General features: G+C 56.1%; 1 protein-coding gene across 1 annotated transcript in view; it reads right to left on the bottom strand.

Annotated features, from left to right (window-relative positions):
* The window catches only part of EPHB4 (EPH receptor B4), a 32,880-nt gene extending 20,867 nt beyond the window's left edge, over window positions 1–12,013 (bottom strand). The window contains exon 1 of the mRNA XM_032235651.1: window positions 11,269–12,013. Coding sequence (XP_032091542.1) covers window positions 11,269–11,323 — 55 coding nt within the window. The 5' untranslated portion in view covers window positions 11,324–12,013. The remainder of the gene's footprint in view (window positions 1–11,268) is intronic.
* Window positions 12,014–12,390: the final 377 nt, after the last annotated feature.

The following is a 12,390-nucleotide window of genomic DNA, read 5'->3' as shown; positions in this document are numbered from 1 at the left end:
CAATCACATCTGGGAGGGGAGGGGCTGTCTGGATTCCAAGGGGGAGGGAAAAGGGGTCCCACATGCAGGATCTCCCCCTCCCTACTTCACCTCAGCAGCCCGGGAGGAAGCCCCCTCCCCACCCCACTCTGTCTGTCAATCTCCAGCACAGGGACATGCCTGCAAGACCCCCACCCACCCCACAGCCTTGGCTGCAAACCCCCCCTCCCCTTGCCCAGGATCCTGGGAACGCCGCCGGCTCTCCGAGGGTCAAAGGTGGGGGAATATTTATAAAAAGCCGGACGGGCGTCATTTCCCCAAACAGCTGCCGCCCAGTGGCAGGAAACAGACCCCACCCTGCCAGCCGAGCCCCCCCACCACCACCTCTGCATACACCATTCCCCCTTCCAGCCATGCTTCTGCTCCTGGGGAGGGGGGCGCAGGCTGGAGGGAGGGAGCCCCTCGTCCCATCAAGACCACCAAGGAGAAGCCCCCTCCCCAGCCTTTCAGCTGTGCTGCTCCGGCCTAGCCTCAAGCCCCCTCCCTGAGCTGGGGAGGCGGGAGAGCCTCAGAAATGGGGGGGTGGCCTGCCTCGCAAGGTTGTTGTTGAGAGGGGAAGGCTGCGAGGCAGCCAAAGAGGGGGCAAGATTGAAGGTGGTTGCTACCCTTGGTGGTTGTTGTGGGGGGTGGGCAAAATGGGCCACTTTACGATGGGTGAACTGCAACACCCAGAATTCCCCAGCCAGCTCTGCTGGCTGGGGAATTCTGGGAGTTGTAGTTCACCCATCGTAAAGGGGGCATACTTGCCACGCTTTATCAGATGCCCAGACTGGCATGATTTGCATCATCATCAACCCCCCCTCCCTTAAAGACCCCTCCTCGTTAAAAACTCTCCCTTAAAGACCCCTCCCTCCCTTAAAGACCCCTCCTCATTAAAAACTCTCCCTTAAAGACCCCTCCCTCCCTTAAAGACTCCTCCTCCTTAAAAACCAGACTCCCCTGTGTATCCCCCCACCCACCGGCTAAATGAATGCTGGGATAATTACAGGGCGGCATAAGGCTAAGGAGGACTCCCCCCCCCACCGAAACAGGCAGGAAGGAAGCCAAAAAGGAGTGGGGGGCGGTTAATAGAGACCCCTCCACTCCTGGGTCTTCAAGCAGGAGGGCACCAGGTTGGCAATGCAGCCTCCCTCCTTTCAGGCTCCATCCTAATTTTCCCTCCCCCCCCCCCAAATTCAATTTGGAACTGGTTCCGCCCCCCCTTCCAGTGCACCGCCATTCCTGCTCCCCACATCCATCGACCGACTCTCATTCCTGCCCAAATCCGCCCCAGATGTACGACTGGTAGCCGTTGCCAGCTTAACGCTTCCCGGGCTGCTTAGGGAAAGTGGGTGAGGGGCTCAGGGGCCCCCAAACCGTCTCTGTGCCCCCCTGGGGGAGGTCAAGAGACCCCTCTGGATCCCTCCCCCCCCCCTAAAGATTCCAGCCTGCGAAGGGAGGGAAGCAGCCGCGCCCTTCGTTCAGCAACGCTGCCTCATTAAATCTTGGGCACGGTGCCCAGCGTGTTTGACTGGCACGTCGTAACAGCCGTCCCGTCTTACACCAGAGGTCGGGTGGGCGGGCGTCTTTGGGCCAACCGATTCCCCAGGAACAACCTTCCCCCCCCCCGGAAGAGAAGCCGCAGACCCTCCCTCAACTCAGGCAGGTTGAAGCCTGCCACCCACCCACCCACCCCTGACTCCCGCCTGGCCTGGCAGCTGTGCCACCTTCTCCCTTCGCGGAGGTGGGCAATGCTGGATCCAGTTTGCCAGGCCGCCCGATTCTTGTCTGAACGTTGGGGACCACGCCCTGGATAATGAAGGGAGGGGCCCCCCAGGACAGATTCACCCACCCACCCATGGGTGGAATAAGGCAATAAGGGACCCAGAGAAGGCTGGCTTCATTCAGGGGGTCTCCACTGTGGCCCCTTTAAAGGCTCGTGGACTTCAACTCCCAGAATTCCCCAGCCAGCTTTGCTGTAACGCTTGGAAAACAGTTGGAAATAGTCGCAAAGCTGGCTGGGGAATTCTGGGGGTTGAAGTCCATCCCTCTTCATTCAGGGGGTCTCCACCGTGGCCCCTTTAAGGCTCGTGGACTTCAACTCCCAGAATTCCCCAGGCTTCGTGGGGAGGGTAAATAGGGGTTCTATCCGGAGCCCAGGGGGCTGCTGGGAGGAATAAGAGGACTTCAATTCCCAGAATTCCCCAACCGGCTGTGATGCAAATGACCCCACCCACCAGGGACCGATTGGGGGGGGAGTATCTGCCCCACCCCTGTGATTTCCCCCCCACCATGCTTGCTGGGGAATTCTGGGAGTTGAAGTCCACCAGTCTCCGGGATTGGCGGTTCGAGAAGCCCTTAAATCCCACCAGGGAATCTCGTCCGATAGATGGCAGAGCCCACTGGGGGGGGGGGAGGGAGCCCCTCAGAAAGCCAGCTTGAGAGACACCAAGCAGTCCTCGACTTACGACCCCCAAATTACGCCCAGAATTTAGGCGGTTAAAGCTACTGAGTTTTACCGCGACTTTTCTGTTGGTTAACGGAATCCCTGCGGCTCTTAAATGAGTCACGCGGTCGTTAAGCGAACCCGGCTCCCCCCCCAATGGACTTGGCTTGCCCGAAGGTCCCAAAAAAGGGATCGTAAATCACGTGACTGCGGGAGAGGCTGTGACGGTCGCTAAGTGTGAAAAATGGTCGTAAGTCACTTTTTTCCTTTGAACGGTCACTAAATGAACTGTTGTAAGCCGAGAACTGCCTGAGGTCCTTGACTTATGACCCCAATCGAGCCCCTCCAAATTTCCGTGGCTAAGCGAGACCGTCGTTAAAGTGGATTTGGGCCCGTTTGGCGACCTTCCTTGCCATGGTCGTTCAGCGAATCGCTTGCGGTCGCACAGTCGTTAAGTGAACCTGGACTTCCTAATGCCTTTGTCACGTGACTCCAGGGCATGGCCACCGTCATAAGTACGAACCAGTTGCCAAACGGCCGGATTTTGATCCCGCGACCAGGGGGACGTTGCGATAGCCGTTAAGGGTGAAAAGCTTTGCCTTTTTAAAAACCTTTGAGCCAAACGGCCGTACGTTCGAGGACTACGTAGAACAAGCAGCACCGTATCCCTTTCTAGCAGAACTTCCAAAGGGCCTTCAAGGTCAGCCCCCAGCAGAAGGCCTTGCAGTGGTCCAGAGGGGAGGGGAGTGAAGCAGGAGGGAACTGGGGGCTTCCTGTGGCCCAGGAAGAGTCTCGTTGGTGGGCCAGGAAAGTCCGGACGAGGCCCTTTGGGCTTCAGCTGCCCACCTGCCCTTCTTCCACAGGAGCTCCAACCTCCAGGAGGACCTCAACCGGCCGGTCAGTTCGGTCCAGGAAGGTCCTCCTCGTAATGACGGAGGATATCCGGAGCTCAGGGTTCACCTGAGGGGTCCTTGGGGGTCCTCTGAGCTTAGTTGTTTTCTTGCAGATGTTTCACGACCCAACTAGGGAACATCATCAGGGCTAGGAGGGAATGGGGCTTGCAAAGAAGAAGAGGAGGAGGAGGAGGAGGAGGAGGGAGGAAGGAAGGAAGTAGGGAGGGAGAGAGGGAGGGAAGGAAGGAGACTGTGGGGTCCTCTGAGCTTCGTGGTTTTCTTGAAGACGTTTCGTGACCCAACTAGGGAACATCATCAGTGCTGGACGATGCAAATCCTCCTCCCTCTAAGCACTGATGAGGCTACCTAGTTGGGTCACGAAACATCTGCAAGAAAACCCCCAGCTCAGAAGGCACTAAGGACCCCACAGTCCTCCTCCTCCTCTCTCCTCCTCCTTCCCTCCCTCCTCTCCCCTTTCTCCTCCTCCTCCTCTTCCTCTCCCCACATCCCATTCCCTTCTAGCACTGAGGATGTTCCCTAGTTGGGTCATGCGACGTCTACAAGAAAACCGCCCAGCTCAGGGAGCACCCAGGACCACCTCGCGTCCTGCTCCCTTCGTGGGAAACCCGTGTTACTGAAGGTGGCTGAGATGCAGCCTCCTGACCATCTCAAGGTTGGTTTCCAAGCTGTTCTTCCCCCATCTAGAGACTCCAAGAGTCTTGAAGACGGTGGAACAACATCTCAAGAACATCTCTTGAGCCATCTGGGATCAACTCTACAGCCACCAGCCATCTGGGGTTCCTAAACCCAAGGCCAGAGAGGATGACCTCTCCTGGTGGCTTCTTACAGATGTGGAGGCCCCGTGTCACCCCACAACGAGGAGGAAAGGGAAGAACCGGGGCATTCCATATTCTCCACTCCTAAATCCCAGAAGGACGCCATGATGAAGGACATCAAAAGCTGATCACTAAAGGGGAAAAGGATGAGCGCATTCCCTCCATCCTGACTCCATCAACCAACGGAATCAGTGGTGTCTCCATAATACGTCCATCACCTCCGTCCTGCCTCTACCAGGGGTCATAGAACAGAACACAACTTCATAGGGACATTGGGCTGGAAGAGACCTTGGAGGTCTTCAAGTCCAGCCCCCTGCTCAAGCTGGAGACCCTCTTCTATTTCAGAGAAATGGCTGTCCAATCTCTTCTTGAAAGCCTCCAATGATGGAGCATCCACAGGTTCTGGAGGGAAGCCATTCCATTGTTGGTCAACTGTTCTCCTTGTTAGGATATTTCTCCTTTCTTCTAATAGAATCTCTCTTTGACCGGTTTCCATCAATGGCTTCTTGTCCTGTTTTGGGGAATAGCTGACCTCCTCTTCTCCTTGACATCTCCCCAAGTCCTGGAAGACAGTGACCATGTCTCCCTTCCCCAAATCCTTCTCTTTGATAGGCCAGCCCAGTGTTTCTCAACCTTGTCAACTTGAAGATGTCTGGACTTCAACTCCCAGAATTCCCCAGAAACACTGTCCTAACCACTGCTGGGGAATTCTGGGAGTTGAAGTCCAGACATCTTCAAGTTGACAAGGTTGAGAAACACTGGGCTAGACATACGTAGCTCCCTCAACTACTCATCCTAAGATTTACCCTACAGAGCCTTCATCACCTTTGTGAGTCTTCTAGGGTCTTCAGCAATCAACGGTGACTCCATAATACGTCCGCCTCCAACTCAACCCACCAGAGGTCATCCACAAGTCCAATCATGACATCTCCGGACTACACCCAGGTCTGAAATTCAACCGGGATCCCTTGTTTCCCGGAGAACCGCAAGATCTCCAACCTTCTCAAGAACTTCACCCAGGAAGTTGGAGACCAGATGAAAACCATCTGGAAATGGTGGGGGATGGAGGTGGGGGTTCTTGAGGAGGTGACACATCTTCTCCATCAAAGTAGCGTTGACCATCGCAAGGGCCCAGCTAGGTGTCACCTCCTGGGAAGTCCTGGAGAGTAGGACACCCCCCCAAGGCCAAGTTGTTGAGTTGACAACACCAGGTGTAGAAGGTGGTAAACCCCAGGCTTGTGAAAAGGGAGAACCATCCATTCTGGTGCGGTGCAGAGAAGGGTTTGCTTAATCCAATGTCCCTCAACGTTGACCACTTGAAGAGGTATGGACTTCTAAAATCCTCCAGCCATTCTGGGACTTCCCAAGGGGCCAAATTTGAAGACCCCCGCCATTCCAATCCGGCCCCTTTCCCAAGGAAGGAGACCTCACTCCCTATCCTGGGCCAACACTTGGCCAAGCCTTTCTGGACAACTTCCACGGATGTTGTAAACCCTGAGTAAGGCCACGCCTGGAATGTTACATCCAGTTTTGGTCCCCACCTTAATAAACAAAATGTTGACACCATGGAAAAAGTTAAGAGAACAACTGGGATGATTGGAGATGAAACCATAAGGAAGAAATTGATTGGGGGGTGCGGGGGGAGACGGTATCAGTCTCCCAGTATTTGAGGGGCTGCCCCAAAGAAGAGGGGGTGCGTGTCAAATTATTCTCCAAAGCACCAGAGGACAAGAAGCAACGGAGGGAAACTAAGCCAGGGAGAGAAGCAATACGAAATTTGCTGACAGTGAGAACCATTAACCAGTGGAACTGCTTGCCACCAGAAGCTGTGGCTGCTCCATCCCTGGAGGCTTTTTGATTAAAAGAAGAGACTGGATATTTTAAGAAGCGGGTCTGAAATGGAAATTTCTCAACCTTGTCAACTTGAAGATGTCCGGACTTCAACTCCCAGAATTCCCCAGCAGTGGTTAGGACAGTGTTTCTCAACCTTGTCAACTTGAAGATGTCCGGACTTCAACTCCCAGAATTCCCCAGCAGTGGTTAGGACAGTGTTTCTCAACCTTGTCAACTTGAAGATGTCCGGACTTCAACTCCCAGGGTTCCCTTCCAGCTCTATTCGGATGGAAATTGAAGGCCCCCCTCCTCGGGATCGCACCCCTCCCAACAAGGGGAGCTGGAGGCAGGGCCCTCCCCCCCTCCCAACCGCAGGGTTCCAGCATCCATACCGCCATGCCGGCAGTGGGAATTGTGGGAATTCAGGGGCGGGGGGGAGAGGCCGAGAGCCAGCGGACAGCGCTGGGTGGGGATGAAGTCACGAGCGGCGCCCAGAGATGGGGATTTCCTGTCCCTCAAAGGCCGGCGGCCTCAGGGTCATCCAGCGAAAGCCCTTGGAGTCCGGCCAGCGGGGAGAAGGGAAGGCCGGAGACAAGAGTTCATTTCCCGAAACTGGTTGCGTTTTTGGACTCGCACTCACAACACACACACACACACAAACAATCTGGAGCGCTGGGCTCACCCATCCGGTTCAATCCTCCCGTGGACACCAAGTTTAATGGCTGTGTTGTGGGAAGGCCATGGCTTCAGCCATCCCTGGTTGAAAGAGGGGTTTCATTCCAAGGAAGGGGAGCGAGAGGCGCCTCTAACCACTAGGCCCCGGCTGTGAAACCAGAGGCGTCCAAGCGGGCCAAACTTTCAACTTGCCTTCGGAAGGTCATCTCTGGAAGCTTTCCAGAAGAGACTGGGCTGCCCTCGGTCAGAAACGGTGTAGGGTCTCTTGCACGGGTGGAGGGTTGGACTAGATGACCCCTAAGGTCCCCTTCCAAACCTCTGTCATCCCAATTCTATGGCTCCCACAATTCCCCAGCCGGCAAGTTTGGAGACCCCCTTCCCTCTGGGGAAGATAGGACCTCCCCCCACCTCTACCCAAAGCCTGGGGGGGGGGCGCCCCGTTGAAGACGCTGCCCCCCCCTCTCTCTCCCAAGCTTTGCGAGGAGGCCTGGGAAGCCCATCGGAGGCAGCCATGCGAAGACGGGAGCCGCAAAAGGGTTGGGGGCTGCAAAGGGGAGGGGGATTCTGCCTTTGATAGAGCACGGATGCCCCCCCCCCCCCGCCCAGGAGCAGAGGGATTAGATGCAGAATCCGCCGGCTGACTTTGGAAGCCGCTGCCTTCTGCGGTTCTCGGCTGTTCCCAAGACCCCTGGACGCTCACGGGGGTCTCCAGCGGGCCCAGGCCTCTCCGAGATAACCCATGCGCCAGGCCCACAGGAGCCCATCATCCCCAACCCCACAGGAATGCCATTCCGGGAACCTTTTGATTAGCCCAACCAAGGGGAACCGGAAAGAAGGAATCTTTCGCTAACGATCTGAATGGGGACCGAAACGACAAACCGTCGTTAAGCAAAGCAGTTGTTGAGCCACAACCCAATTTTGTGACCTTTTCGGCACGGTCGTTCAGCGAATCCAGGCTCCCTCACTGGCTTGGCTTGTTGAAAGACTCACTGGGAAGGGTGCAGTGGGGGTCATACCCGCCAGTCGGATGGGGGATTTGGATCCCGCCACTGCAGGGAGGCGGCAATGGTCATAACGGTGAGGACCGGCCCTGACTCACTTCCTTCAAGCACCACCGTGACTCTGAATGGTCGTTAAACAAAGGCAGGTTGTAAGTGCGAGGACCAGGAGGGAGTTACTTCATTTGGCACTGTTGCAACTTCAAACCGTCGTTAAATGGCACTGTTGCAACTTCAAACCGTCGTTAAATGGCACTGTTGCAACTTCAAACCGTCGTTAAATGGCCGTAAGTTTGAGGACGGCCTGTAGGCCAGTCGAATCAAGAATGAATCAATGGCCTGGGGAATCCCAGTAGCTGAACTGGTCTGTGTGTGCGTGCTCCAAGCACAGGTGGTCCTTGAGTTACGACCACAATGGAAAAGCCAGACAGTCATTAAGTGAGTTTTGCCCCATTTTAACCCCCTTTCTTGGCCCTGTTGTTAAGTGAATCACTGCGGATGTTAAGTGAGTCCCACAATTGCTAAACGAATCACGGCGGATGTTAAGTGAGTCCCACGGTTGCTAACTGAATCGTTGCCCTCGTTTCTGCGAGTCACCATGGTTGTTAAGCAAATCCGGCTTCCCCGTCGACTTCGCTTGTCGGAAGGTCGCAATAAGGGGATGGTGGGACCCCCTCCCCCCCCTTCGGGACACTGCGACCGTCATAAATACGAGTCAGTTGCCAAGTATCCAAATTTTGCACACCTGAGCGACAGAGACGCCACAACAGTTTTGTAAGTGTAAAAAAAGGTCAAAAGTCTCTTTTTTTCAGCGACGACGTAACTTCGAACCCGTCACTAAATGAATTTTTGTTAAGTCAAGGACTCTCTCTACAGAGCCTGGTACTCCACTACCCAGACGGGAATCAGGGTTTGTTCAAACGGCCTCCCTCCATTAGGAGGAATCCCCAATACGAATCCTGAACGATGGTCCACGCAACACGGGAGGGCCCAGGACGATGGGACAGGAGGTCCTCCGGCCAAAGCCCAGCAGGGAATCGCCTCCCCCCACCATGATGCAGGATTAAGCCCCCTGCCCCAGCCCCACAACCCTCAGCAGAAGCCACAGCCCACAATCCCATCATCCCCAGCCGAAAGGCCTGATCACAACACAACAAACTCACTTGAGGTCTTCCTAGGCCGCCTTTCAAGCAAGGAAGCAATCTGGACACTGGAATGGGGAGGGGGCTTCTCAAGACCACCCCCCCCTCCGTGTGTGTGTGTGTGTGTGTGTGTGTGTGTGTGGATTTGATCTCCAGCAGCCCTTTGCAGCTTTGGGGAAGTTTGCAATTGGCAACTGGGGCCCCCCTGGGCTAAAGTGGGGGGGGGAAACCTTTGGTCCCAGCTGGGAGAGGGTGTGGGGAAGGGTCTCTTTCCCCCCCCCTCCCCTCCTTTCCTTGGGTTTCTGTCTGGGGTGGAGATGAAAAGGAAGAGACGGAGGGAGGGGAGGTTTTTTTCCTCAACTCTTCTCTTAATCCCCTTTCAATGAGATTCTCCTGCAGACCCCACCTGGGACGGTTGGGGGGGAAAGGGAGGAAGAGGGGAGAGAGAGAGAGAGAGAGAAGGAGGGAAGGAAGGAAGATATGAGAGAAAAATATAAAAAGGGAGGGGGGAAGATGTAGAAAAGGGAGGAAGAGGGAGGGAGGCAGGAAAAAAGGGAGATATAGAAAAGGGACGGATGGGAGGAAGGAAAATATATAAAAAGGAAGGCGGGAATAAAAAGGGAAGGAAGGAAGGAAGGAGAGGGAGGGAGGAAGGAAGATATAAAAGAAGGAAGGAAGATATAGGAAAGGGAGGGAGGGAGGAAGTAAATATGTAAAAAGGAAAGAAGGAAGGTATAAAAGGAAGATATAAAAAGGGAGGGGGGAGATGTAGAAAAGGGAGGAAGAGGGAGGGAGGGAGGAAGAAAGGGAGATATAGAAAAGGGAAGGAAGGAAGGAAGGAATAAAAAAGGGAAGGAGGGAGGAAGGAAAGAAGGAAGAGATAGAAAAGAGAGGGAGGGACAGAGGGAGGAAGAAAGGAATATATATAAAAGGGAAGGAAGGAAGGAATAAAAAAGGGAAGGAGGGAGGAAGGAAAGAAGGAAGGAAGATATAGGAAAGGGAGGGAGGAAGTAAATATATAAAAAGGAAGGGAGGTATAAAATGAGAAGGAAGGAAGGGAAGGAGGGAGGGAGGGAGGGAGGGAGAATAGAGCCCTCCCATCAAAGCAGAGGCAGTTGGGGAAAACATTTGAGGGCTTCTCAAGGCCCCAGTCCTCTCTGTGTTTGCCTGAAGTGCTGAATTGCGGGGCGGAGGGGGGGGGGACGATGGGCATTGTGGTTGTTGGATCTGGCAGTTGTTGGTTTCCCTGAGGAGGCCAACCAGATCTCTGTTTTTGGCAGGAAGAGCAAAAATCCCACAGACCAAATTCCGTTTTGCAAAACAGATCTCTCTCTCTCTCTCTCTCTCTCTCTCTCTCTCTCTCTCTCTCTCTCTCTCTCTCTCTCTCTCCCTCCCTCCCTCCCTCCCTCTCTCTCTCTCTCTCTCTGCAGGAAAGGATCCTTGCCTGCACCCCCCCCCTCTCTCTCACACACACACACACCCTAGCCCCCCCCCAGCTGTTTCCAAGAGACCTCAGCCCCCAACCCACCCTTTGCTTAATGTGCTCACTTTCCCCGCAAAGTAGACCCACAGATGGGCTTTGGGGGGGGGGGGAGGAGGAGAACCCTCCTCTTCTTCTGGACCCACAAGGCCCCCACCTTCCGCCCCAGAGGACCAGGGTCCATCATCCCCAACCTACAACGCTCCGCTCCCTTCTCCCTTCGCCAGTCTGGAGGCCAGAATTTCAGAAGCAATTTTCCCTTTAAAAGCAAGGAAGAGGGGGGGGGAAATCCTTGTGTGTAGGAAAAGAACACTTGGGGAAGGGGGGGGTGCTGACGGGGGGGGGGGATTGGGAGATGAAAGCCCTATTGCCCTTTTGCTGGGGGGGGGGGGCGACGCAGATCCTGCTTGGTATCAGAAAAAAAGGGCATCGATTGGGGCTTCATTAAAGCGGATCGATGCCAATCCATAAACGCTTTGAAGGGGCACTAAAAACAGAGTGGGGAGGGGGCAAAGGTGGCTAGGTGCGGGGAGGGGAGTGGGAGAGAACGCAAGGTGTCCTCTGCAGGGCGGGGGTCCTCTGCTAAATCCCAGAACCCCCCTCCCCTTTTTTTTTTGAGAGGGGAGGAGAAGACGATTCAAAAAAAAAAACGGGGGAGGGTCCTTGCTATTTCTCTCCTGGGGAATTATAGCCTGTGCCCCCTCCTCACAAGCACACAAATCCATCAGGGAACTCCCACTCTCCCCCCTCCCTCCACAAGCGTCGTGGGGAGGGGGCGCGCATTCCACGCGTGTCTGCGTTTGTGGGAAAGGGGGGGGGTCGCGTGCACAAAAAAGTTCGCCCAAAACTTTTTTTTCTGCCAAGAAAACTCCCTTGCCCCCCTCCTCCCCCTCCTCCATCGCGGACCCCCCCTCTTTTTTTGGGGGAGGGGGGAATAAGCCCCTTACCTTCCACCGCCAGCACCAGACAAATCCGGACCCAGAGGGGCCAGCAGCGCTTCATCGCCCCGGCGACCCCGCAAATCTCATGCAGGGGGCAAACCAGGATCAGAGGAAGACACGACAAGCCCAGATAATCCAAGTTTCGCCCAGGGAAAAATACCCCTCCGTGCCCGACCGCGATCGGGGAAAATCCATCCACGGGGGCTTTGGTCTTTCTGCCCCGTCTGAACGCTGCGGAAAGCGGGCAGAGGGACGCGGAGACCCCCGCAGCCCCGCCGCGCCTTTTCCCTCGTCCCGGAGGAGTTTCGGACTTGGAGGAGACCCCCGGGGGTCGCGGCTTTCCTCTCCGAGGCAGAAGGAAGGCTCCGACGACCCCCCAAAAAGGGGGAGGCGGTGGGGAGCCGGGACCCCCGTCCCGGGGAAGTTTCCCTGCTGGGGGGGGGGGTAGGGGAGCGGGCGGGGGTCTCTCCTGCGCGATCCGCCCGTCCCGGCCCCGAGACAAAGAGTCCCGTGTCTGCGATCCGGGGCCGTTTCGGGAAACCTGAAAGTCCAGAATGGCAGCGCTGCCAGCAGCGGACAAAGGCGGCGGAGTCTGGCGGAGTTTGGGGCGCTGCCAGCCCCCCCTCCCGGGGGGAAAGAATGGGGAGGGGGAAAGGGGGGCGCCCCAGAAGTGGATCCGGGTGAGGGTCTCTCTTTTTTCCCCCCGTAAGGGCTGCTGGGCAGGAGACCCTCCCCGCCTCGGCCTCGCCTCTCCCCGAAACTTTTCCCTCCCCTGGCAAGAGAGGGAGGGGAGGGGAGGGGAAAGCGGCGCCCCACCTCCAGCCCCACCGAGCGGACCCTCCCCCTCCTCCTCCCCCTTCCTCCCAGCGCAGGAGGGGCGCCCCCCCAACCCTCCCAGCGCGCTTTTCCCCCCTGGGGGTCGTTTCTGAAGTCTCGAAGCCCCCCCACCCAACCCCGAGAGAAGTTGGGGGGAGTGGGAGAACCCCCGCTTTTCACTCCAAAGGGGGGAGGGGGCTTCTGGTTGCAAGAATCCCCCTCCCCCAAAGGGCTCTTTCTTAGCATTGCAGGCGATGGGACCCCCCCCAAATATTAGCATTGCAAGCAATGGGACCCCCCCAAATATTAGTA

This window comes from Thamnophis elegans, chromosome Z (genome assembly GCF_009769535.1).
Source record: "Thamnophis elegans isolate rThaEle1 chromosome Z, rThaEle1.pri, whole genome shotgun sequence".
NCBI classification, from domain to species: domain Eukaryota; kingdom Metazoa; phylum Chordata; class Lepidosauria; order Squamata; family Colubridae; genus Thamnophis; species Thamnophis elegans.
Note: the sequence above shows the minus strand (reverse complement) of the source record. Positions and strands in the feature narration are given on the sequence as shown.